The following is a 26,308-nucleotide window of genomic DNA, read 5'->3' as shown; positions in this document are numbered from 1 at the left end:
CTGGAGTTTGGAAACGAAATGTAACAACAAAATTTCATCCAGCTTCTGTTATTTTCCACAGATAGAGGGAATTTATGTAATGGCATAGTTAACTAACACACGTTACTGCAAAAGAAACCTTCTTTGGATACTTCTATTATTTTTAAAAGTTCAGTTTGTACCCTTCATCTCTCTAATAACAGACACTCTAGCTATATAATTAGTCCGTTGCTGTACCATCTTGTTCTCTGGTACTTCACGTCGACCATCTTGTCATTAGTCTAATTCATGGTTCAGAATATCACATTTCATTGATGAAGACCTCTGAAGCGAAAGATAGAAAAAAAATATCTCCTGAGTTAAGAGAAATGTAAAGACATTGTATAAAATGCAAAAGGATCTATACTCCTTAAAAATGCGAATATTCTGCTACATTATAGGTGAAAATGTCAAACTGTATGAGAAATCCTCGCTGTCGTGTGACGATGTTCCTGGATCCTAAACTGGTTACTTGTTGTGTAGATTTTTTCTCAGTGATATTTACATAAAACGTGGTGACGTTTCTCAAACCACCAACGGTAAAATAATGATATTGGCTTGTCGTGAGAAGTACTGATTTCTTCTAGACGATAAACCACTCAAGTTATATTACTCTTCTTTAAGAGAAAATATCGAAAGCTAGTTTTTCCGTTATATGTCTCACGTCATTTACCAAATATCTCTTTTATATGAAAGCATGGTGTCTGTTCTTACGGACGTGTCTGAAAGAACATACACCATGCGGAATCTGCAGGTGCTCTAACCACTGCGCCATCAGAGATACAGTGTTATCGTAACTGCACGGACTATCTCTGCACGCCTCACAGCCGACCCACATTCCCATCGAATGCCACCAGTCAGCAGTCCATGTGTATTCCCTCACTGCTCGCCAACCTGAAATTCCTGCAGAAGGTCGAATGTACTGAGGATTGTGGACAAGTGGAGCTCAGTAGGAATGTGGTTCGGCTGTGAGGCGTGCAGCTGCGATGACACTGTGCCCCGGATGGTGAAGTGGTTAACACACGTGCCTAGTAAGTAGGAGATCCCGGGTTCGAATCCCTCACGAGTACACATGTTCACCCGTCACCGCTAATTCCACATAAATGTCGTGAGGCAGCTGACATCAGCAACCCCTTTCCTCTCTTTCCCCCTCCACTTTCAGTTTTCATGTAAAATATGTCTGTATTTTGTAACATGCAGTGTGTGTGTGTACGATACGCCAATATGGACGTGCATTACGTTTACTAGAAAAACGGTTGTTGCCCGATTTACAAGTGTTTTGACATAGCTACGACAACGAATAACGTTTGATGGAAAACACTTACGCTTTATATTACAGGTTTTAGGATGCTGGGGACTTTTAAGTCAGGTGTATTTTAAACAAAATATCCTGTTCAAATTGTATTCGGAAAAGCCATAAAACGAAAGTATATCCATATTCTGAGCATTCCAAAATTATAGCGTTTCTTCTCAAATATGATAGTTATTTGTTTCACCTGGCAAGACTACGTAAAATGGAATCTTAAAACGTAGTCCACTGCTATAGGGCCACCAACGAAAAGAGCGTTTAGGTAGCTTGGAGAGACATACCTGTCACGAAATGAATAAAAAATATGAACCATGATTGCTTCCAGTTGCCTATATTGTCTATTTTTGTACTGTGGCTGAGATGTTAGCCAGTGGAGCGACTTTGAAAACATATTAGACCACGACAAATAGTACCTAATTCAGTGGACGCGTATAGGTTAACTATACAAATAACAGAAAAATGTTATGGGTAAATGTAAAATTATTGTACAATATGCTAAGACACATAAATGGTGTGCAAGATTGTTAAGGATGGGGAGAGCGGTCATGGTTCAATAGCTGTTTTAGGAAGTTGTTACAAAACCAAAATGATCCTTGTCATATTTTAATTCACACGGACATAAATTTTACCCTATTAAGGTGGAAATTGCAAAAGCCTTATAATGAAAGAACTTCCACAGTTACTTCCGAAACTCCTCAAACAATAGGAATTCTCCCTCAGCCACTACGCCTCGTGCTGAATGGTACAAATATTAGCGTAAGGAGAGCAATACGAGAAGCTTATAGTGAATTCCAAAGTAAAATTATGCTTGCCGATCTGAGAAAGAAGTCGAAGAAATTTCTTATTGCGTGAAGTCAGTAAGCGAATCACAATCATCTATCCAGCCACTAACTAACTGTAATGGGAAAACTGCGTTTTTAGTAGGTGTCCGGATACAAGTTTCGTTGAATCAAAAACTACAGGGTTATTACAAATGATTGAAGCGATTTCACAGCTCTACAATAACTTTATTGTTTGAGATATTTTCAAAATGCTTTGCACACACGTACAAAAACTCAAAAAGTTTTTTTAGGCATTCACAAATGTTCGATATGTGCCCCTTTAGTGATTCGGCAGACATCAAGCCGATAATCAAGTTCCTCCCACACTCGGCGCAGCATGTCCCCATCAATGAGTTCGAAAGCATCGTTGATGCGAGCTCGCAGTTCTGGCACGTTTCTTGGTAGAGGAGGTTTAAACACTGAATCTTTCACATAACCCAACAGAAAGAAACCGCATGGGGTTAAGTCGGGAGAGCGTGGAGGCCATGACATGAATTGCTGATCATGATCTCCACCACGACCGATCCATCGGTTTTCCAATCTCCTGTTTAAGAAATGCCGAACATCATGATGGAAGTGCGGTGGAGCACCATCCTGTTGAAAGATGAAGTCGGCGCTGTCGGTCTCCAGTTGTGGCATGAGCCAATTTTCCGCGGGCTACGCGTGAAAACTTGCCCGCACGCGTTCAACCGTTTCTTCGCTCACTGCAGGCCGACCCGTTGATTTCCCCTTACAGAGGCATCCAGAAGCTTTAAACTGCGCATACCATCACCGAATGGAGTTAGCAGTTGGTGGATCTTTGTTGAACTTCGTCCTGAAGTGTCGTTGCACCGTTATGACTGAATGATGTGAGTGCATTTCAAGCACGACATACGCTTTCTCGGCTCCTGTCGCCATTTTGTCTCACTGCGCTCTCGAGCACTCTGGCGGCAGAAACCTGAGGTGCGGCTTCAGCCGAACAAAACTTTATGAGTTTTTCTACGTATCTGTAGTGTGTCGTGACCATATGTCAATGAACGGAACTACAGTGAATTTATGAAATCGCTTCAATCATTTGTAATAGCCCTGTATATGAGGAGCAGTCAAACGAAAACCGAAAAACCGCCACAAGGGGACCAGGCAACGGTTCCATTCAAAAATAATCTTCATACGCGTTAAGAAATCCATCCCACTGGGAGGGGAGACCACCAGTTCCTGTTCCGTAGAGCGCATTCGGCCGCGGACGGATTCACAACCGCAGCAACTCTTGCAATTCCTCGTCCGACCGAATCCGACAACCACGCATGTCTTTCTTCACGCCGCGAAAGACATTAAAATCACACATTGAAAGAGCCAGGCTGTGTGGAAGATGTTGCAGTGTTTCCCATCCAAATTGCTGAAGCGTTGCCTTTGTCCGATTGTCAGTGTGGGGGCTGGCGACATCAGTTAAAATAACATAAATGACAAGATTTCCTGATGACTTTGCTGTTATGTATGAATGTGAGGAAGAACTGCTAGATTTGTCGAATGAAATTATGTCTATTGAGCAGAAAATATGGTTAAGAGTAAACGAAGGAAAGACAAAGCCACCGAGAACCAAAATAAATGAAATTAACGTAGCATAAAATTTGTGGTCCACGTACTATATGAAGTGAGGACACTATGCTACCTTCGAAGAAAAACGATGCATCGCTGACAAAGCAGAAAGGGTATAAGAAGCAGACTTGCACTGACGAAAAGGACATTCATTACCTAAATTAGTCTAGCAGCCTTTAATATGAGAAATAAATTTCTAAGAATCTGCGAAAAAGGAAAGAATTAAAGCGTCTGACGTGTAGTGTTAAGTAAATTCTTCGCAGTGGGAAAGAAGGAATACGTGACAAATACTAATTAAAAGAAGTAGGATGATGATGTGTTAATACATCAAGTAGGCCTAATAACTTTCATGGATCTGGAGGGAGCTGTGAAGGCCAAAAATAGGAGAGAATATCAGAAATCTAAAACATACGACAAATAATTGTTAATTTTAGGTATAGGACTACTCACGAAAACGCGGGCACTGTGAAGGAATATGTGGTGTTCCACACCAAATCAGTCATAAGACAGCCCATAAAACATTTAAGAATCCAACTCTGCATATTAAACTAGTAAACGCAACAAAATGAGCTCCATCAAATTCCATTTCTAAAAAGATATTCTGACGTAAGAAATAAATCATAATATCAGGAAATCCCTCGAATAATTATCAGTGTAGATGTTCGCCCCCGGTAGCTGAGTGGTGAGCGCGACAGACTGTCAATCGTACGGGCCCGGGTTCGATTCCCGGCTGGGTGTTGTGTTGTCCTAATCATCGTCATTTCATCCCCATCGACGCGCAAGTCGCCGAAGTGGTGTCAAATCGAAAGACTTGTACCCGGCGAACGGTCTACCCGACGAGAGGTTCAAATGGCTCTGAACACTATAGGACTTAACATCTGTGGTCATCAGTCCCCTAGAACTTAGAACTACTTAAACCTAACTAGCCTAAGGACATCACACACATCCATGGCCGAGGCAGGATTCTCATCAGCGACCGTAGCAGTCACGCTGTTCTAGACTGAAGCGCCTAAAACCGCTCGGTCACATAGGCCGGCCTACCCGACGGGAGGCCCTAGTCACACATCATTTATATCTATCAGTGTAAATGAAATATTTGTCTGTTAGTTCACTAAGGACTCACTCAATGTTGTGCAAAATCCGATACAAATATGATGACACGAAGGGAAGTGGCAACTGTGAAGAACGAACCAGCGGTCTGGCCTTTGCAGTACGTCAGTGGCATACGAAGTAAAGTACTTCGAACAAGAGGGAAGTCCCCGTCAGTCGACGCCATGAAGTTTCCTCAGGAGTGGTCGTGCGCGGCCTTGGCTTGGGTTCCCCAGCCAGGGTTGCCACCACAAAGCACTCGATTCCCAGGCACTGTGGCTGCACAGGGCGAAGTGTCCAGCTCAGAGTAGGACTTCCTCTACTCGGCAGCCACTGCGGAGCAAGTCATCACATTCCTTCCGCACCTCACACCGACAACGTGCCACAATGTTCACATACTCGGAGTTCACTGTGGGCCACACAAGAATTTGGTTTTGATCTACTGCACACAGTATAGCGTTCCTAAACTAAGGATTATGGTGTTTATACTACACCTGAGAATAATTTTCTCCCCACAGTCTCCTAAAATCCCGTTTTTATTTTTCTCAGCTATACAGCGGTAATTCTTACTGGCAATGTACTGTATGATGATGCGTTCCTTTTCTTCAAAGACGGTGCGACACCCGCCATAGCTCCAATGTGCATCATTTTTCAGAAGTATGAGTATTAACAAAATTACTGGCGTCAGATTTTTTGTGTGTAGCTAGGGATCTTACTAGCATACAACCCATTTTGACTGAATGAATGACCTGAAACAACAATAACGCTAGAATGAGATTTTCACTCTGCAGCGGAGTGTGCGCTGATATGAAACTTCCTGGCAGATTAAAACTGTGTGCCCGACCGAGACTCGAACTCGGGACCTTTGCCTTTCGCGGGCAAGTGCTCTACCATCTGAGCTACCGAAGCACGACTCACGCCCGGTCCTCACAGCTTTACTTCTGCCAGTATCTCGTCTCCTACCTTCCAAACTTTACAGAAGCTCTCCTGCGAACCTTGCACTTGCCCGCGAAAGGCAAAGGTCCCGAGTTCGAGTCTCGGTCGGGCACACAGTTTTAATCTGCCAGGAAGTTTCAACAATAACGCTATTGCGAGGACCTGAAAAATAAAAATTTACAACCAGTCAGTAAGATCTTATAACAACTGGTGATGTTCCGACAAATAAACACCACGGCGTGTTGAAAGGTAATGTCTCCAATTTTTTATGTGAAAACTGAAAGCTTTTTAATTAAACCAAACGTTTTTAACATACTGCATCTCTATTCTTCATGTCTACAAATTGGAGCCTTCTTCTGATAGAGGTATCTGAATTGTAGCGTGTAATATGGCAGTGTGGAACTAAGACGGTGCTTGAGAACCAGCGTGCTGGAATAGAGATCTAAATTCGAAACGTTCTTTCATATATGGAGATTTTTATTTGTTTCCAACACTTAAAGAATATCTTCTAGGACTTCACTTTGATTGGGATGAAGCGGTGCAAGTAGAGGTGAGGTTGCGGCTCCGTCAACAAAGTCAAACATCCTACAGTGATGGTATCAATATACTGGTCTGTCGTTGGGAGAAATGCGTTCGTTTCCCAGTTGGCTCTGTTGAGAAATAAATATGTAAAAGTAAATAATTAAGATGTAGAATATTAATAATCTTTGGCTTATTTAAAAATATTTGAGTTTTCACATAAATAATTCGGAGATATTACTTTTAAGCACGCTTTTGCATTAAAAATTAATAAGGGTCGACCATGCCCCCTACCGATAGAGACATGAATTTACCAGGTGGAGCTCTTAGTCATTGAAAGAGTACTTACGTACAATATGATTCATGCTGACCATATTGTAATAATAACGGACTCGCTCTCTGTGTTCAATATCAATTACCATACCAGTTAGCTGTTACAGAATTAGAACCAGAAAGAAACAGTGCTGAAGTGTTATCTGCATGGGCCAAGAGGAATGCCGTGGACGTTGGGAATTTGCAGGCCGAACAACTACTAAAGAACACAATAGAGATTTTAGCACAAGGGAGAAGCATTTCAGCTAGTGATATAATTGCTATAGTCTGAGAAAAGGCCAGAAGCGAATAGAAAACTAGTGGGTGATCGGAGGACTGCACAAGGAACCTAGGACAGAAAAATCCACCCACATACTCGTATACACAGTGTTACGCTGAGAAGTGAGATATTCAACGTAGTGCACTGACATAGAGAACAAGAGGCGATTTGTAATGACCACTGGCAAAGCGAAATTAGACCACAGCTGCTACTGACACTACATCCATAATATTGACGTCAACCACAAATAGTTTAGCTATCCTAGGTACAGGAATCAGAACGGCTATTTAAAATGAAACAAGCCTTCTCTCATATGTCACAGAGTTGCTTCTTGGGCGCACAGTTTCAGTGGTAGTGGCTGGGGTTGTGCAAACGTGGTCTCTTAATCAAATCGCGTTAGTGCCACGTTGTCACTTTTGCTCCTGGGCTTTCTGGTCGATTTGTCATCGAACCTTTGTATTTCGTCAGCTATGTTAACTTGCCAAGTAAGTAGGACTCGTGAAGGTATCGTGAAACAGCTTTCTGATCGGTACATACCAATTTCTGCCAACAGCAGTAATAATCTGGAGAATGAAAAATGAATTCGTTGCCTCGTCTTGACACAAGCAATTCACCTATCTGCTAAATTGTTTGAATGCACGATATCCTCTAACATCCTTTGCGAGATGAAATTGTGCCACATTGTTCTTACGAGTGACAATTACATCTCTTATTGGATTAGGTGGAAATTCATAATATTGCGGAATCGAATTCTGTTGGATGGTGGCGGTATTTTACTCCACTTATTTCCATTACCGTCGATGAAGGAATCCATACTTCTGTATACTGTTTCATTTGATTCTTCAGATTTCTTCTCTTAGGACGCTTGACTTTACACCTCATGACCATTAGAAAGTGAATCGCAGGCATCTTGCTGATCAACGTGAGCTTCATCTTCGAGTCGTTCAGAAACGGTTGATTGAAAATATTGTTCGCTTGTGCTGATTTCAGATAATGCTTTTTTTCGCTTTTAACACACTATACGGAAGGCTTGCAGAAAGTTAAAGATAAAACTGTCTTGTATAATTATTTTTTTATTAAAGTAAACTTTTGGACACTTGAAACTATTTTGGTGTAAAGAAATCTTTCCAAAGAATACTCGGTTGTAATTTCCACAATACTTCTAACTTTTCAACAGCGAGTATTGCTGTGACGAACTGAATATTGTCAACAGTCTTGCCAACATAATATGACAATCATACCAAAGATGAACTACTCTAAAGATAGTGTATATTGGGCCCTGCCATGCATTACATGTGTAGGATTACAAAATTAATAAAAATAAAGCAACTAATTTCGCTTGCATCAAATAATGTTTTTCTGAGGAACGTCAGATGTATTTCCAAGGATTGTACGCTTTATAAAGTAAAATAAACAACTTTAAGACAATTTATTGAGAGAGTGAAGGACTGTCGGATTCAAAAGTTCCTGTTGGGTTCAAGGGGTAAGTATACTTTTGGAGTAGGTAACTGTAGGCTATTCCGTGCGTGAGTGTAATGAGGGGCCATGTTAGTATTGTGTGATTACAGAAGGGAGAGGCTACAGCCTGGTGCTAGGCGCCTCGTAGGATTACGTTAGTGAACTTGTTTACGGGGCAAGGTTAATTAAGAGTATTACGTATAACATAAAATTAAGTGCCCCTCTGTCTGCTGCGTTATTTGCTGAAAACCAAGTATCGTTATCTTGGGCCGCTCATGAAGTAAAAGGGGTGAACGTTGTAGAAGATACATGTACATGTATCTTACTAGGCACCTAATAGGAGTTAGTGCACAGTAATGTTATGTTACCATATACATGTCGTGCACGGTTTGATTCAGTATGTAGATCACACAGCCCGAACTGCTACCAGCATACGAATAAATCGACTATTTCTATTGTGAATGACGAACTGCGACTACCATTTAAATTCACGATTTATGTCGGTTACGTGCAATCGTCGCTTTTGAATTGGAAACTAGTATTTGTTGTACCATTAACTAGTTTTCAGGCCACTACACACTTATCATCATATGGGGATGACACAGGAACACTGTTCTCTGGTCCAGCATTGCTTTTCTGGCGAAAGTAATAAAACGAGGTTATCGAAATGTTTGCAAAGGGAAAGATCGTTATGTTGTAGGGTATTTCTGTTGCACTGTCTTGCAGTTCAAAATGGCTCTGAGCACTATGGGACTCAACATCTTAGGTCATAAGTCCGCTAGAACTTAGAACTACTTAAACCTACCTAACCTAAGGACATCACACACACCCATGCCCGAGGCAGGATTCGAACCTGCGACCGTAGCAATCCAGCGGTTCCCGACTGCAGCGCCAGAACCGCTAGACCACCGCGGCCGGCGAGTCTTGCAGTATTTATGACAAATTAATTTCAGTAAGGAACATTTCAGCCAGCTTCCAAACATAGATACCCACTCACTAACCCCCCCCCCCCACACACACATACACACATACAAACAAAATATTTGTCAAGAAACCAAATGCTATGTATCACATGTTGTCACATTGCGATCGCTGACATGAATGCGTTAGTCAATAGGATAAAATATTTGCAAGCATAGACAATGGACGCAAGTGAACATTGCAAGCTACATGTGTATTGATATGCTGACGATATACTGTAATACGTAACAGGAAAAAAGTGTAAACTGGCTGAATTGTATAATCATGTTCAGAAGTATTCGAACGGCATGAACTGCCTTGCGACTGATTTGCATGGAGCCCACATAACGTAACTTCCTTGCAGGTCATCAATCTCATATCTGTACAGTTGTCTGGGTATGAAAGTGCTTACCACAAGAGACTCACAGAGAACGCTGCTCTGTATGGCAATCAGTGAAGATTTAAATTAATACCACTATATGGAAGATAACAGGAAACACGTTATTAGAAATGAATCAGTCCTTAATGATTGACAACTCAAGTTTATTACGATAAGTGACATTTCAAAAATTTTACCACCCTCATCGGCACCTGAGACAACTAATTCTAGTAACTCACATCATTCACTGAACCTTAGTCAAAACTAAACCTTTTTGTGAAAAAGAATACTTACAAGAATATCAAGTCTTACACGCTTCTATAGTAGTTGGAAATATTCTTACTCTCTAAAAGATTTTCCAACCACCTATTCCCCGTAGTTCACTTGGTGAGTGGTTTTGCATGAACTGGATAACGAACTAACGAGTTAGGAGAAACGCGATTAACAGCGTCAAGAGCTCAAAATCAACAACATAACACTAGTAATTTCACTTACTCGTGTTGGCTCGTGGATCTATGTGCAGTTCGAAAGTCGCCTTTCGCCCTTGCTGTCCAGCACCAAGTGACGTTAAATATATAAAGACTTCATGAACAGCTAGTTGTGCACACGTCTGAACTTTAAATGACACGCCTAACTGATTGGTTCTTCATATGATTTCAACCCAGCACCAAAAGCCAATGGTAACGAAGTACGCCGTTCGTGGCTGACCGAGCCTCGAACACAACGCCGATCGTCATTGCCGACTAGGCAGAAACAGAGGTGAATATCTAATTTTTGTGAAGTACCACCTAAGAAGTCTCTCAACTGGAATCTGTACGTACGACGCAAATGTTTGTAGTGAACCGTGACTCATATCAAGCAGCTACTGTTTCTACTAACTAACCAAACAATATGTTAAATATGGTTTAGTTGAAAAGTGACAAATAGTGCGCATGTTTAAAATTGAAACGACCCGACCTGAAGTTTTGTGCTGGACGAGGAGTCGAAGCCAACACATAATCGATTATTAACTAAGCACTGTCAAATTTAGATATCGAATTTTTTCACCAGTAGTGAGATGCTTGAACTTGAAATGATACGAACAGACGTTACATGTCGGTATATTCCACCAGTAGCGAGATGCTTGCATGTTTATGTGCTGTGCGTAGGCCTTGCGCCTACAGAGGTTGCAGCCCAAACTACATCACAGTTACGCGGGCAGCCTAATAATTTGCAGAAGATATTCGGGGGCTCCCTCTGCACACTCGGTCACTAGATGGTGACGAAAGCGTCAGCAGACGTTGCTAGCGCCACGGACCTTTTTCTTACGCCAGCCAAGTGACGGGAAGTAAGACCGAACGTACTCTGACGCGGGCGCAAGTACCTTGGGGATTCAGTTCCTCCGAGCACGCTTCCCGTGCCTGCCGGCGAATGCTCATGCGTTTCCACAGTCAGTCACTGAGGGGTCAGCACTACGCTGAAATCAACGTTCGAACCAGCCATCTCGACCTTTATCCTGCAGCGTAGCCATTAAAGAAGACGTGGCTCCGTCGGCAGGAGTGATTATTGGATTCGTAATATTTCTGTGGTCGCCGGTAGTTCGGTCCCCCCTGATTTAGAAAATTCTTGTTTGGAAACTACACTCTAAATGTTCCTTGACGGACTTTGTTTTTACGTTTGAGACGTTTAGATTTTCTATCGGACTTTGCCCCTTTCCTAAAACTATTGTGATCTTTGAACAGACTTCATTAATACCAAGTGAGTTAAGGACTACACTTAGGCAGTGTTTTATGTGAAGTGTATTAAGAACTTAATTTCAGAGTGTCCCAAGGCTTATTACAGTACTTTCTTCTTCTTCTTACAAGACAGTTGGACTGTTTCTTTATTCTACTCAGAAGAGTTTATTTCGACTTCCTTTAATTAAGATGGCCCTGCATCATAAACTTAGTTTTCTCCTTCCAAGGGTTGATGGGTCTGCTTTAGTTTAACAAAAAGAGCTTATTTTAGATCATGATTCCCAAGAATTGTCATTAATAACTTAAAATGTGTTCCTCTTCATTCAAACAAGCTTATGTTCGTTTTATGTACTGTACCTGGGCTATTTACTTGTGGACCACCTGTGAGGGACACGTTACTGGGAGCGGAACTCCAGACTTTTCGTCGTTGTTGATTACTCAGGAGAGAGATTAAGTACCGAATTCTGTTACATCGGTAGCTCCACATTATGTGAATCATGCTTTCCTAATGGAGAATGCGTCACACTAGATGAGAAATCTGACTCCCTGGAAGTGGATTACAGCCTGTTCGATATATTCGATTCCTTGTTCGACTACATCCCCATTCACCATTCAGTGGCCTCGGCTACTCAGCGCGCCTTTCGCCTTGATTTTGTAATCACTGAAATAAAATCATCTAAGAGAGCACGAACTGGCAACCCTATAGAATGCAGAAGTTTCTGCAGGACATACTCGTATTGCCTTCCACTTGAGCTGTTCTGTTCGTGGTAAAATACACGCAGTATAACAATGAAGCCAAGATATCGGGTACTATCCTTTCTATATTTATTGTAAGTATATTTGTCAGTAGTCATTTTCATTGTTCTTTCGATGACTTAGTGAACGTTGAATATTGAAAGGTACTGAAGAGTATTGGTCAAGCGTTAGAAAATGCAGTGTAATAAGGAAAATAGATTCTTAATATTTGGTATATTTTGTTTCTTTGGATTGAGTGGAGGGGTGAAGCCAGTGGAAGCGGCTGGAAACATTATTATCGTGTTTTGGATAGCAACGCAGATGAAAAATAAGAAAGAAACTAACATTGCGTTTTGTGGACTCACACCGGTCTTTGTTTAAGATATTTTTTGCTAGTACTCACCCAATATTTTGTGTTTATCAATTTGACATATTGGTGTAAAATTCTCTACTGGTCATTTTTTTTCAGATTTCCTCAAGTTAATTAAGGTAAATGCTTGCGTCTTATCATCGAAAGGGTACATCTGATTTTGTTACCCAACCATCGCAATCCGTGCTTCTGTTTGGTCTCTAATGACGTTGTCCCCTACAGGCCTTTTATCCCTAATCGTTTTTGCTTTCTTTTTTTTTTTAATTTTAAATTTTCGCAGTTCATTACATTTGCCACACGGGCACACTGTAGTGGACTATAGTGATAAAGGTCAAAAGCGTCATTATCAAAGCCTGTTGCTTTTCGATTTGATTTCTTTGATGCCACTCAACTAGTACACAGTAAAAATGTTTCGAACTGCTTCCACTGGCTTGCCCTCTCCACTCAACCCAAAGAAACATTTTCAAAAGCTCAACCACACTCTTCAGTACCTTTCAATATGCAACGTTCAGTAAGTCATCGAAAGAACAATGAAAATGACTATTGGCAAATAAAGTTGCAGTAAATATAGAAAGGATATTACCTGATATCTTGGCTTCGTTCTTATACTGCGTGTCTTTTACCACGAACATATACATCACCAGAACAGCACAGGTGGAAGGCAATATGTCCTGCAGAAACTTCTGCAGGTGGCCTTCTTAGATGATTTTATTTCAGTGATTACAAAATCAAGGCGAAAGCCGCCTTGAGTAGTCGAGGCCACTGAATGGTGACTGGAGAAGTAGTCGAACAAAGAATCGAATGTATGGAACAGGCTGTAATCCACTTCCAGGGAGTCAGGTTTCTCATCTAGTGTGACGCATCCTCCATTAGGAAAGCATGATCCATCCAATGTGGAGCTAACAATGTAACAGAATTCAGTACTTAATCTCTCTTGAGTAGTCAACAACAACGACATGTCAGGAGTTCCGCTCCCAATGATGTGTCCGTCACAGGTGGTCCACAAGTAAACAGCCCAGGTACAGTGTATAAAACGAACATAAGCTTATTTGAATGACGAGAAACACATTTTAAGTTATTAATGACAAGCCTTTGGACTCATGAACAAGAATAAGTTATTAATGGCAAGCCTTGGGACTCATGAACAAGAATAAGCTCGGTTGGTTCAACTCAAACAGACCCTTCATGTTCTGGCGTAACATCCAGCGGCGGCACGTCGACCCGAAACGTTGCAGCAGAAAAGGCCGTGAGACGACGTCAGCCAATAGAACGCTGACTAGGACAACACCATGACAGCAAAGGCATCTATACGAAGGGAATATAAGGGCCGCTGCGGCGAGCCTCGGCCGCACTAGAAGAGCCGCACTAGAAGACGAGCTTCCACCATAACTGTTTAGCTGAGACTTGTGCCTTATATTAATAGCTTGCATGGAAATTGTACACAGCGAAGGACATTGATTATTTGCATGTCACCAATTGTTTTCGACACCTGTGTGTGAAAAGACAAAGTAGAGTATTGTCAATTCAATTTACTGCAATAAACTCCATTAATAAGATTTGCTTGAATGTTGTTTAGCTATCCGAGGAAGCAGCATCCTAGGCACCCTATATTACACGAGTGGGCAGGATACCACATTTGAACCCTTGGAAGAAGAAAACGAAGTTAAGATTGTCTTTCGTCGTAAGGTTATCAAGGTAAGCCGTACTTCATTTGTATCACCACAGCTTTCCCTTTAATACGAGGGTTGGAACTTTAATAGTGGCAACTATTTATTTACAGCTCTTAAAAAATAGATATGTGTTTCAAAGTTTTACCGACCTTCACAGCAGTCACCAGCATTGTGTATAACCCGTTGCCAGCGATGTGGAAGTCGTAGGATACTCTTAGCAGTGCCAGTTGCGTTGACAGTTCGAGCGGCGCGGTCTATTGCTCGACGAATTCGTAGCAGCTCCGAAGCGAATGCCTTGAAGTGTTTCCTACAGTTTAAAAATCGAGTTGAACTTACGAGGCCTTAAGTCAGGGGAGTGCAGTAGGTGATATAGCACTTAGCAGCCCCATCAGTCAAACATATCAGTAACAGCTTGACTTCTACGTGCTTGAGCTTTGTCCTGCAAAATGATGGTCAGGTTCTGCAGAAAGTGTCATCACTTCTGTCTCTATCCTGTTCATGTTTGGAACACAACCTATGACAAGCTTAGAGAAAGAAGTGATGATACTTTCTGCAGGACCTGACCATCATATTGCAAGACAATGCTCAAGCAAGTACAGTGCAAGCTGTTACTGATTTGTTTGATTGATGGTGCTGCTGACTGCTATAGCATCTACTGTACTCCCTTGACTTGAGCCCTCGTGAGTTCAACTCGACTTCTGAACTGAAGGAAACACTTCACGGCATTCGATTCAGAACTGCTACAAATTCGTCGGGCACTAGATCACGCTGCTCGAACTGTCAACACAACTGGCGCTGCTGAGAGTGTCCTACGACTTTCATATCGCTGGCAACGGGTTATACACAATGCTGGTGACTACTCTGAAGATCAATAAAACTTGAAACACGTACCTATTTTGTACGAGCTGTTAATAAATAGTTGCCACTATTAAAATTCCAATCCTCGTATGTTAAATAAGGTTTATTTAACTAAATAGCACGTGTGTGAGAAATTTAGAAACAATCGCAGAAAATTGTCCAGCTGCTGGGGCATCAGACTTAAAGTGTGGTAACTAACATCGTCTTAATAATCGTTTTGCTTACTTTCAGTGTTTGTTTCCGGTAAAATCAAGTATACCTAAATACTATGTGTGTGTTTGTGTGTCTGTTTGTGTGTGTGTTTGTCTGTGTGTTTAAGCTGGCTATAATGTATGTTATCGGATTAATTTGATATGGATACCACGAGTCAGTTAAATGTAATTTAAACGTAACGATCTTTTCGTTTCGGAAACATTACGGTAACTTATGCCCGAGTTTTAGTTATTTTCTCCAGAACCACGGTGCTAGCGTCTAGTAGCAAGTGGTCCAAAGAATAAAGTTCCTGTAACACCTATATCTGATGATGAACCCGTAATGGCTTCAAAATTAGTTGATTGAGCAATAGATGGTTAGATGGTCCACACTCGAAAAGGATATAACTGTCCAAACAGCCAATAAATCTGAAGAAGTTATTACCAGCAGAAAAAGTCACATTTTACTCACCAGCGATCGCTAAGCAATGGAGGGAACGGGGGGCTACGGTGAGAGAGTGCAGTGCAGAGGTACTCACCCTGGAACTCCTTGCGCGCGGAGCTGACGCTGGTGACGATGTTGGCGACGTGTCCGAGCACGGTGGCGAACAGCAGCAGGCCGAACAGCAGCTGCGCGATCACGAAGACGTACTCGCCGGTGCTGCGCGGCCTCGGCAGGTCGCCGATGGTGGTCAGCGCCAGCGTGCACCAGTAGTAGCTCTGCAGGTACTGCTTCACCACGTCGGCGCTCTCGCTGTCATTGTACACCCAGTTCTTGCTGCCGAAGCCGTTGTTCTTCTGGATGATGTGGTACAGGCAGCCGTTCCAATGGAAGATTACCAGCAGGTAGTGGATGAGGCTGGTGGACCGGAACAGGTTCGGGTAGTTGGTGTGCCGCTCGGTGCGGTCCATGAAGGCCCAGAAGCGGTAGATCTTGACGAGGCGGAACGACCGCAGGATGGAGTTGAAGCCGATCGAAAGGTACAGGAAGTCGAGCGGCAGCAGGCACAGGCAGTCGATGTAGAACGTGGTGGAGTTCATGTAGTGGTGGCGCAGCTTGGTCGAGTCCGTCTGCAGCACGCCGTCCTCGAGGTAACCCGTTCGGAAGTGGAACACGATGTCGGCCAGGTACAGGAAGTCTGCCAGGTAGTCGAGGCAGAACCACACCACGATCGTCTCGCCTGTAATCAGAAAAAGACTGGATGGCACTCATCAACTCTTTTGGAACCGTATTAAGGGGCATGATAAAAGTTGGTTTCTGATGAAACGGGGCTTAGTGTAGTAAATTTTAATCATGTGATGCTACCGGAATTAGACCAGGAAATGGAGCGTTAAAAGTAGTGGACAAGTTTTGATATTAGAGCAGCAAGGTAACTGGCGGTGGCTGAAGCGGAGACAAGCCAGCAATAGCAACAAAGCGTGTCTGTGATAAGAACAATATTTTAACTTCTAAATCAAATTTAAGTGTTACGATGCCTCTTCTGGAAGTATCTGTCAGGAATGCAACACTACACTGAAGCGAAAAGTGCACTATTTACAGACTAGACGACAAGAGAATGGCAGGTTTTAAGTGTAATGTTACAGAATAATACTGATGATCTGGTAGGTAGAGAAAATAATGAAGAGGCACTGAATCGAACTGGGGAGAAGGCGTGTTTTAGCATGACTAAAAGAAAGGGTCGGTTGATAGAAGAAACGTTGAATCACAATTATTAGTTTTAATAGGGCATGTGAGAGTGAGGGGTACCAACTACAGAAGGAGACCAAGGCTTTACTAAAGTAAGCAGCTGAAAATATATGGAGGTTGTGGTAATTGTGCAAAGATGAAGTGGTTCACTCAGAATTGACTTGCACGGAGAACTGCATCAAATTAGTTTTCGTACTGAAGTACGTAACAACAATGAAACTTGGTTATTTATCGTGTTGTTATGGAATCACAAAACAAATTGCATTAAGGGGTAGACAATTTACACATCCATAATTTGTATAATGTTATTATTTGACTAATTTAAACACACGCGAAAGTTGTGATAAATTTCTTATTTTTCAATGACTACAAAATCAACTGTAAAATAACCAGGTTTCGAGAAACGGTACTATAAAGAGGACATCAACCATAAAAGCAACCCAAATAGTCTAAAAAATTGCTAACAATTTGTTACGTGGGGAGGCGCTGGCGCCAGTCGCATTCTCCGTTCGATTCACCCGGGTCGATTGTTTCCCTCTGGTGTTGCTTATCTTTGCCTCGTTGGTCGGTGGTGGTGCTGGTGGGCTGGCAGGGAGACTGGGTTTTGGCTTCGGAACGGCCGGTACGTGTCGCTGCTCAGAGAGTGAAACTTGTGTTTGCGTGGAGTTAGCTGGATTTGACCGGTGTATGTGGCTCAGAGTGCGGAAGCGGGCCTGTCAGATCGCAAGTTCTTGAGGCGTGACTGAGCCACGGTCTTCTGCACAGGACGCTGAGCAACGTGTTATTCATTTTGGCCACTGGAGTTGAACTATGTACCACGCAGCTGTCTATAGTAGACATTCAAGCTTTCTAGTTTTGCACGCGGGCCTACCCGTGTTATCACTAGCTTCTACCTTTTCCTATGAGTGTCAATACTGTACTGGAACTGCGACGTACTGGTGTAATAATATTACGCTTTGTCTTATCGTTGCCCTTTTAAAACTAGTCTGTTTGTGTTGGGGCATTTTTGCATATTTTGAAATTTGAGGTCTACAGTTAATTCTTTTAACTATATTTAATTTGCCTTTGTCTTGATGGTTCAAATGGCTCTGAGCACTATGGGACTCAACATCTTAGGTCATAAGCCCCTAGAACTTTGAACTACTTAAACCTAACTAACCTAAGGACATCACACACACCCATGCCCGAGGCAGGATTCGAACCTGCGACCGTAGCATTCCCGCGGTTCCGGACTGCAGCGCCAGAACCGCTAGACCACCGCGGCCGGCTTTGTCTTGATGTGATCTATCTTTGGACATTTTTATCTCCCTATATTCTGGGGCTGTTAACGTTGTTTCCTGTGGCTGTGGCTGTGTGTTTGTGCTTTTCTGTTGCAGCACTGCAGCGGGCACCTATTCCGTGTCTAAATCGATGTCCGGAGTACAACGCCTTGGCCGACCAGTACCAGAGTGAACGGGAGGTTCTTCTGGCCGCGGGGAAAATGGCAACCCATACGGCGGCCACTGAGTTGTTCGGGCTGCAGTGTGTGGGGATCTTACATTAAGTTAATTTTCCTCTGCATTGGGACGCCAAGGCGTCTGTTCCGTTTGTTATACTGCTTATACATTTACCTTCAAAACCATAAAGGAAGGAGACTAGTGTTCTGAATTATACCTTACGTGCAGCGGGAGTTGAACTTATGTACATGTTAAAGAGAAATACTTGGTGGGTAGCGGTAATTGAAAATTATGTGAATTGTCCTATTGCCTTTGCCCAGGTCACCTATTTAAAGAAACTTATTTCACCTTTATTATTCAAGTGCCCTTTGTTAAATGAAACTGATTTTACCTTTTATTATTGAAGTGCTGCAGTTAGTATAGAAGTTACAAGAAGTTCTTGTTTGCACCTAATTCAATTAGAAAGGTATTGTGTAATATATTTTTCTGACTTGTGAATAAGAGACACTTGTAGAAAATTTTTGGTAAATACTGTGCCCTTTGGGTTAAACTGTTGATCATTAATAAATTATTTGTATCTTGCAAATTCTCTGTACTTGTTATTATTTCACTTGTCACCGGTTTGCACGTAAACTCTACGTTGCAAATTACACTCCTGGAAATGGAAAAAAGAACACATTGACACCGGTGTGTCAGACACACCATACTTGCTCCGGACACTGCGAGAGGGCTGTACAAGCAATGATCACACGCACGGCACAGCGGACACACCAGGAACCGCGGTGTTGGCCGTCGAATGGCGCTAGCTGCGCAGCATTTGTGCACCGCCGCCGTCAGTGTCAGCCAGTTTGCCGTGGCATACGGAGCTCCATCGCAGTCTTTAACACTGGTAGCATGCCGCGACAGCGTGGACGTGAACCGTATGTGCAGTTGACGGACTTTGAGCGAGGGTGTATAGTGGGCATGCGGGAGACCGGGTGGACGTACCGCCGAATTGCTCAACACGTGGGGCGTGAGGTCTCCACAGTACATCGATGTTGTCGCCAGTGGTCGGCGGAAGGTGCACGTGCCCGTCGACTTGGGACCGGACCGCAGCGACGCACGGATGCACGCCAAGACCGTAGGATCCTACGCAGTGCCGTAGGGGACCGCACCGCCACTTCCCAGCAAATTAGGGACACTGTTGCTCCTGGGGTATCGGCGAGGACCATTCGCAACCGTCTCCATGAAGCTGGGCTACGGTCCCGCACACCGTTAGGCCGTCTTCCGCTCACGCCCCAACATCGTGCAGCCCGCCTCCAGTGGTGTCGCGACAGGCGTGAATGGAGGGACGAATGGAGACGTGTCGTCTTCAGCGATGAGAGTCGCTTCTGCCTTGGTGCCAATGATGGTCGTATGCGTATTTGGCGCCGTGCAGGTGAGCGCCACAATCAGGACTGCATACGACCGAGGCTCACAGGGCCAACACCCGGCATCATGGTGTGGGGAGCGATCTCCTACACTGGCTGTACACCACTGGTGATCGTCGAGGGGACACTGAATAGTGCACGGTACATCCAAACCGTCATCGAACCCATCGTTATACTATTCCTAGACCGGCAAGGGAACTTGCTGTTCCAACAGGACAATGCACGTCCGCATGTATCCCGTGCCACCCAACGTGCTCTAGAAGGTGTAAGTCAACTACCCTGGCCAGCAAGATCTCCGGATCTGTCCCCCATTGAGCATGTTTGGGACTGGATGAAGCGTCGTCTCACGCGGTCTGCACGTCCAGCACGAACGCTGGTCCAACTGAGGCGCCAGGTGGAAATGGCATGGCAAGCCGTTCCACAGGACTACATCCAGCATCTCTACGATCGTCTCCATGGGAGAATAGCAGCCTGCATTGCTGCGAAAGGTGTATATACACTGTACTAGTGCCGAGATTGTGCATGCTCTGTTGCCTGTGTCTATGTGCCTGTGGTTCTGTCAGTGTGATCATGTGATGTATCTGACCCCAGGAATGTGTCAATAAAGTTTCCCCTTCCTGGGACAATGAATTCACGGTGTTCTTATTTCAATTTCCAGGAGTGTAGATCACAAAGGATTGTGTATTATTAATGAGCCGTGCAGCTCAGCTTCCTTCAAGTTCCCGGGGTCTTTCTGTCCTTTGCTTGTTCGATTCTCAGATGTTGGTGTTCTGGTGCAGGCGTTTGCCTCAACAGCGGCAGCTCGATTTCAGCGACGGTGACCGTGAGACGGCGCGATCGGCAGTGCAGCGGACGGAGCGATGGATGCGAGGCAGTCGATTGGAGCGGCTGTGGCCGGAAGGAAGTGGCACCGGAAGTTAGCACGCGGCCGTCAGAACGGACAGGACGAGTCACCGTATGTTTGCAGAACGAGAGGCCCACAGGCGTTTGCATTCAGTCGAAAGGGTATCATCATTTTCCGTGATGTTTTCCACTACTTAATGATTTTCTGTAACTTCTGGTATTCGGTGGAGCGGCTGTAGCGCCGTGACCCCGGACACGAATTTTGATCCTAGTTACAAAGCTCTGACTGATGGATTAGCTGAATTCCAGAAAGAATGAGCCTGGATAGTGTCGTCTTGGTGACAGTTGTTTCATATTTATTCATTTAAGCTGAAGGCCCTCCCAGTGTTTTTTGTAGATATTCCCTTACATATTCGAGGTAATGCATGTGTAAACTCCACCCCTGATATGTGCGAGCTGCTGTCTTCTACGGGGTTGATCAAAGTTGGGAAACTGTTTGGTTTAACCTTTGCGTCTGTCTGCCACCTCTTGAGTTCTTCTGGGTCTCTGTAGCGTCTCTCCTGTGTTTTGGTTCGATACGGTGGTTGCAGTCCTTGGTTTATGTCCATTGCCTTTTGAGCCCCTTGTAGCTCAGTGCTTTCATATTGAGTGTGGATTCACAAAGGCACTGTGCTATTTCGCATCGGACGTACGTTCCCACACTACGCGTATTTATTAAAACACCTTCTGGACAAGTGGTATGGAACCGACCGTTAACACATGCCTCAGTGTGGTCTAGTTTTGCCAGCTCTGCGTGGCTGTCGTGATTTTAAAGCTACTGTTAGTGCACCGTCAATGGTGGATGCTTCTCTAATACCGAAGGCAGGAGATATTGTTGTGCGTCTGGCTGGGGACAATATGTTTTCAAAGACAGACTTGCATGATGCATACTTACAGCTTACATTGGATGCAGAATCTTAGAAAGTCTACATGCTAAACACCCCATATGGGTCACTCCAAAATATCTGCCTCCCGTTCGGCATCACACGGGCTCTGGCAATTTTGCAAAAATACATGGAGCAGGTCGTCCGTGATGTCCCACAGAAAGCAAACTACTTGGACGCTATTATAATGGCACGCAAAGACGACTCACACCTGGTAAAAGGTTTGGACGCATTACTGACCATCTTTGCCAAGGCCAGCCTCCAGTATAACTGAAAAAAATTTGCTTCTTTCGTCTGACATGTAGAATACTTGGGACACATATGCAGTGCAAGCGCAATCAGGGCCACGCCACACTACACAACAGCCATGCAAAAATACCCAGCCTCCTAGGCACGTCTCAGTTAAGGTCAGTTCTCGGGCAACCCAATTACTATCGACAGTTCATGCTGCACGTAGCCGCTACAGTGGAAGCATTACTCTGGAAGAACATCACATGGAAGGGGATCCCCTCTTTTGAGAAAGGTTTTCATGCTTTCAAGCAGATCCTGTTCTCACCAGCTGCAAAAACGAATATGATCATGTCAATCCTATGTTGTTTCTTGCAACTGATACGTCAGATTACGTCAAAAACAGGGTGGGCGTCCCATAGCTTTTGCATCAAAGACCTTGCTGACTGCCCAACGTAGTTATAGTCAAATTGGGGATGATGCATTTGTACTAATCTTTGGCAACAAGAATCTCCATGACAATATCTATGATCGATGTTTTACACTGCTGATGAATCATGAATACCTGCTGCCTCTGTTCAAAGCTTCAGCCAACATCTCACCTAGACAATGCACCACCTAAAATGTTGGGTCTCACACCATGAAAACGCTGGTCTGCTTTCTTGTCTTCATGTAGGTCAGGATATAGACTCCCTGATGTGTATTTTCATACTAAGTTCAGAGCTGCAGATGCCTTGGACAGCTAGCCATTGATGCACAGCTCACCAGCTGGCACGCCACTAATGACCTGGTGCTCTGGGAGGTCTGCCATCTCATCAAACATGGGTGACCACAGATTCAGAAACATTTCAAAAAAATGGCTCTGAGCACTATGGGACTCAACTGCTGAGGTCATTAGTCCCCTAGAACTTAGAACTAGTTAAACCTAACTAACCTAAGGACATCACAAACATCCATGCCCGAGGCAGGATTCGAACCTGCGACCGTAGCGGTCTTGCGGTTCCAGGCTGCAGCGCCTTTAACCGCACGGCCACTTCGGCCGGCAAACATCTCACATAGCTAGATTTTGAAGTATACTGGTGTAACCGTCATGAGCTGTCCACCCTTTGGAGTGACCTGTTTCTCCAAGAAGATGAGGGGTGTATTTGCATGGTGATATCCAGTTTCCTCCACTGATGCATCCTGGACCTCCTCTAAGATCGCCATTGAGGAGTCGTCCTTACCAAATGGTTTGCGAGAGAACATGTCTACTGGTGTAGACTGAACACTAACATCTCAAAGGTAGTTGCCTCCTTCACAACCTGTCAAAACAGAAAGGCTTCACTAGCCTGCTGATCCTTTCCTTTGCCTGCCATATCTTCCCCTTTGTATGAACTTCACCATTTTACTGGCCCTTTTCTTGGTTCTTTCTGGTTGATCGCAGTCGATTCCAGCAGCTATTTTCCTTTCTTCTTCAGTATGCCATCGGCAATCACTTCCCAAACTATCCAAATCTTAGCACAACTGTGTGCACTTGAGGGCTTACAGAATTTAATTTCTTTGGCGCCTCCAAGAGCAACGCACTCATCCACATGATTCTCTTCCACCTGGCATCCAACAGCCTCATCTGGCATTTCGTTTGTACTTTCATAACCCAAACGATCTTGTTGAGCCATCACCACTCACTGGACCACACCCTCACCTTATTCCGGTCATTATACAAAACCTCTTCTCATGATGATTCGTCTCCACCTGGGGGATTGCACAGCTGTCCTCATGTCTCTATCTGTCTTTTATCCATCTTTCAAGAAGACGCAACCCCCACTCCTCCCCAGAGTGCCTAACAGCAGCATTTTTCTCTACGGGATCCCATCTGTGCTCTCAGGTTCGCCAGAGGGTATCCACCATCTAACCCCGATCGGTCGCGCCATGCTGGAAGTGCTGTTGCTGAGCCTGTCAGCTGCCATAAAAACATCAACCAAGTCCAACCATGCCATTGGATCCATACCACTGCAGGAGCCACTAACACTGTTCTGTGTTACGGATTCACAAAGGTCTGCAGCCCCTCTAACAGCCTCTGACATCTTGGGGCCATCGTCCTTGGTTGTCCAGCCCCTTATGGCCAGACGCTGGGCGTCATATCCGACCGCAGTGAATGTGGACCCCAGCCCAGCCCCCATCGCCTGACGCAGAGGGCAATGACACTCTCGATGATTCCGACACCTGCCTCCGCCTCGCTCCTGTGTTGATGGCAGAAGACTGTTGTGGTGGTAATGAAAGCTAGCACCATCATCTACCAGCATGACTGCCAGATCGTCTTCCTTCGACAGAACTTTGACAGCGAAGTGCTGTGGAAGCTCGCCTTCAGCGCCAGTCTGCCACCGCACCAGCGCGAGGCCAGCAGATGGCACTAGTGGCGCCCAGAGAGGTCGCTGGCTGCGCAGAATACTTCCTTCCATAAGACCGTATGCTGCAAACAATTCCCCTTGCATACTGCCACCCAGCGACTGCTAGGCCAACGCACTACCAATAGTGAGCCAGATCCGTCGAAGCGAGCGCACTGGGCCAGATGCTGAGTACATCAAGTTCTTCTTCAGTCCAGGGGACGCTCTCGACGTGCCATCGGCTGTATAAGGACCGTCACACTGTTCATTTCAGGACTTCGACTTTGCTAGGCGACGCGATGCTTAGGGCACTGTTACTCATTTGCTCACAGTTTTCTCGTTAGAGTGTCATGTAATTGTGATTCAACGACTGTAGACAAGTGCACCGCCGGCCGGAGTGGCCGTGCGGTTCTAGGCGCTACAGTCTGGAGCCGAGCGACCGCTACGGTCGCAGGTTCGAATCCTGCCTCAGGCATGGATGTGTGTGATGTCCTTAAGTTAGTTAGGTTTAATTAGTTCTAAGTTCTGGGCCACTGATGACCTCAGAAGTTAAGTCGCATAGTGCTCAGAGCCATTTGAACCAATTTTTGAACAAGTGCACCGTGGCAGTGTTGTGATTTTCACAACTGCTTTCTAAACTAGTGCGGTACTGCAGGCTTGAGAAGGCGCGTATAACGTCTTGCCATAGTGGTTCCATTAAGCTTGGAGTACTAATTAGTTAGCATTTCCTATAAAAACACGGGAAGCGCGTTCTTAAGTTGACATAAATATCTTGTCTGGAACACTGCAAACTGTAAAATAAATTTTCAAATTTCGAAAAGCAGGCATCAGCAAATGTGTGTTGTCATCTTGGAATAAAGGAATGTTCACAGTGTACCCATCATGTAGAGGAAAGTGCAGGGAGTGGGCATCAAGAATACCGAAATAAAAATTATCCTCTAGTTCACGGTATCCTGAATGGGTAGACCGAAGTCACAGAACATTAAACAACTCCAAAACATCGCAGGAGCATTTGCAGACTGAAATGAAACCACCATATACGATAGGTTAAAGGCCTCATTTAACCGCTTGGGCCTTCGACACCTTGCGTTATTAAAAAAAAAAAAATCAAAATTTCGACCCGTCGGAGTACACAGCATCTCTCCAGTCAAATTGTGCCCAGTTTATACGCTTTCTAACTCACTGAAGGAATGTTGCGTTATGTAATGCTGAGAACAATATCATTTTGCGAGGTCCCCGACTCCAGATCTCCATGTCATGCAGCTTTCCTCGCAAAGTTCGTTCGTGAGCTTGCTGTGAAGGACCTGCATTGCTGATAGCAACAATTCTTGTTGGGTTTGAAACCGTTTGCCATACACAAGGCGTGCCAGTCGACCCAGGTACCTGTCGGTCAGCACCTTTTCATGACTACTATTCCTATGGTGTGTTTTATAGCTCTGTAATTCTATGAGTTCACCACGTTACCTCATTTTACTGCACCGATGCCCTTAAAATGACTTGCAAATGCGAAATACACATCACCTTACTGTGTAAAGCTCCTCTAACGTAATTTGTTTATTAATTTTGCGGCTGTTGGTCTCGAGCATGGAGGTCTTAAAGAGAAAATACACTTCGTTAGTGAATAAAATTGACAATGTAGGCTAATACGAACGCATGAAAATCAGTATAAAGGGATGGATATATGCAGGAAAATTAACACTGTCATTTGTAATAGTTGTGGAATCCAGTATACCGACAAATGGCGTCAAAAGGTATCGAACTTGATATCAGTAGTGCAGTATGTAACAGGACATCAACGATTCAGGTAGTGGAGGGTGGCTCTGCGCGTACGTGCCCTTACTGCAGACAGGAAATACTCACCATTAATAACAGTGTATTTTGGGAAGAAAACCACGATTTTGACAATGCCACGCGGGAAACAGGTATCAAGTGATGAAAAAGCAAAAATCTGTATGTAGAAGGAAATGGGACTCTGTAATCGACAAGCCGCAAATGAACTGTTCAGATACAGTGACTGATTATTTTATCAGACTGGGAGCACGACGTGGACAGAACGTAAAATATGGGCAAACTAGAAAATTATCTGAGGTAAAACAGGAGTCACTTTTCCGCAAATCAAGGCCCACAAACCGTTATTCTTCTCAACTTGTTGCTGATTTATAGCTGTCAGTAATTGCCACACGTGTACAACAAATTTTATCACATGGCTAACATGTTTCATTCA

At 44.1% G+C, this 26,308-nt stretch overlaps 1 protein-coding gene across 1 annotated transcript in view; it reads right to left on the bottom strand.

Annotated features, from left to right (window-relative positions):
• Positions 1–26,308, bottom strand: part of LOC126160360 (cyclic nucleotide-gated cation channel alpha-3) — a 638,264-nt gene that overhangs the window by 500,054 nt on the left and 111,902 nt on the right. Inside the window, exon 3 of the mRNA XM_049916902.1 lies at positions 15,735–16,376. Within this exon, the coding sequence (XP_049772859.1) occupies positions 15,735–16,376 (642 nt within the window). The remainder of the gene's footprint in view (positions 1–15,734; positions 16,377–26,308) is intronic.

Source organism: Schistocerca cancellata, chromosome 2, assembly GCF_023864275.1.
Source record: "Schistocerca cancellata isolate TAMUIC-IGC-003103 chromosome 2, iqSchCanc2.1, whole genome shotgun sequence".
Taxonomy (NCBI): domain Eukaryota; kingdom Metazoa; phylum Arthropoda; class Insecta; order Orthoptera; family Acrididae; genus Schistocerca; species Schistocerca cancellata.
The sequence above is the reverse complement of the archived record's forward strand: the minus strand, read 5'-3'. Positions and strand labels throughout refer to the sequence as shown.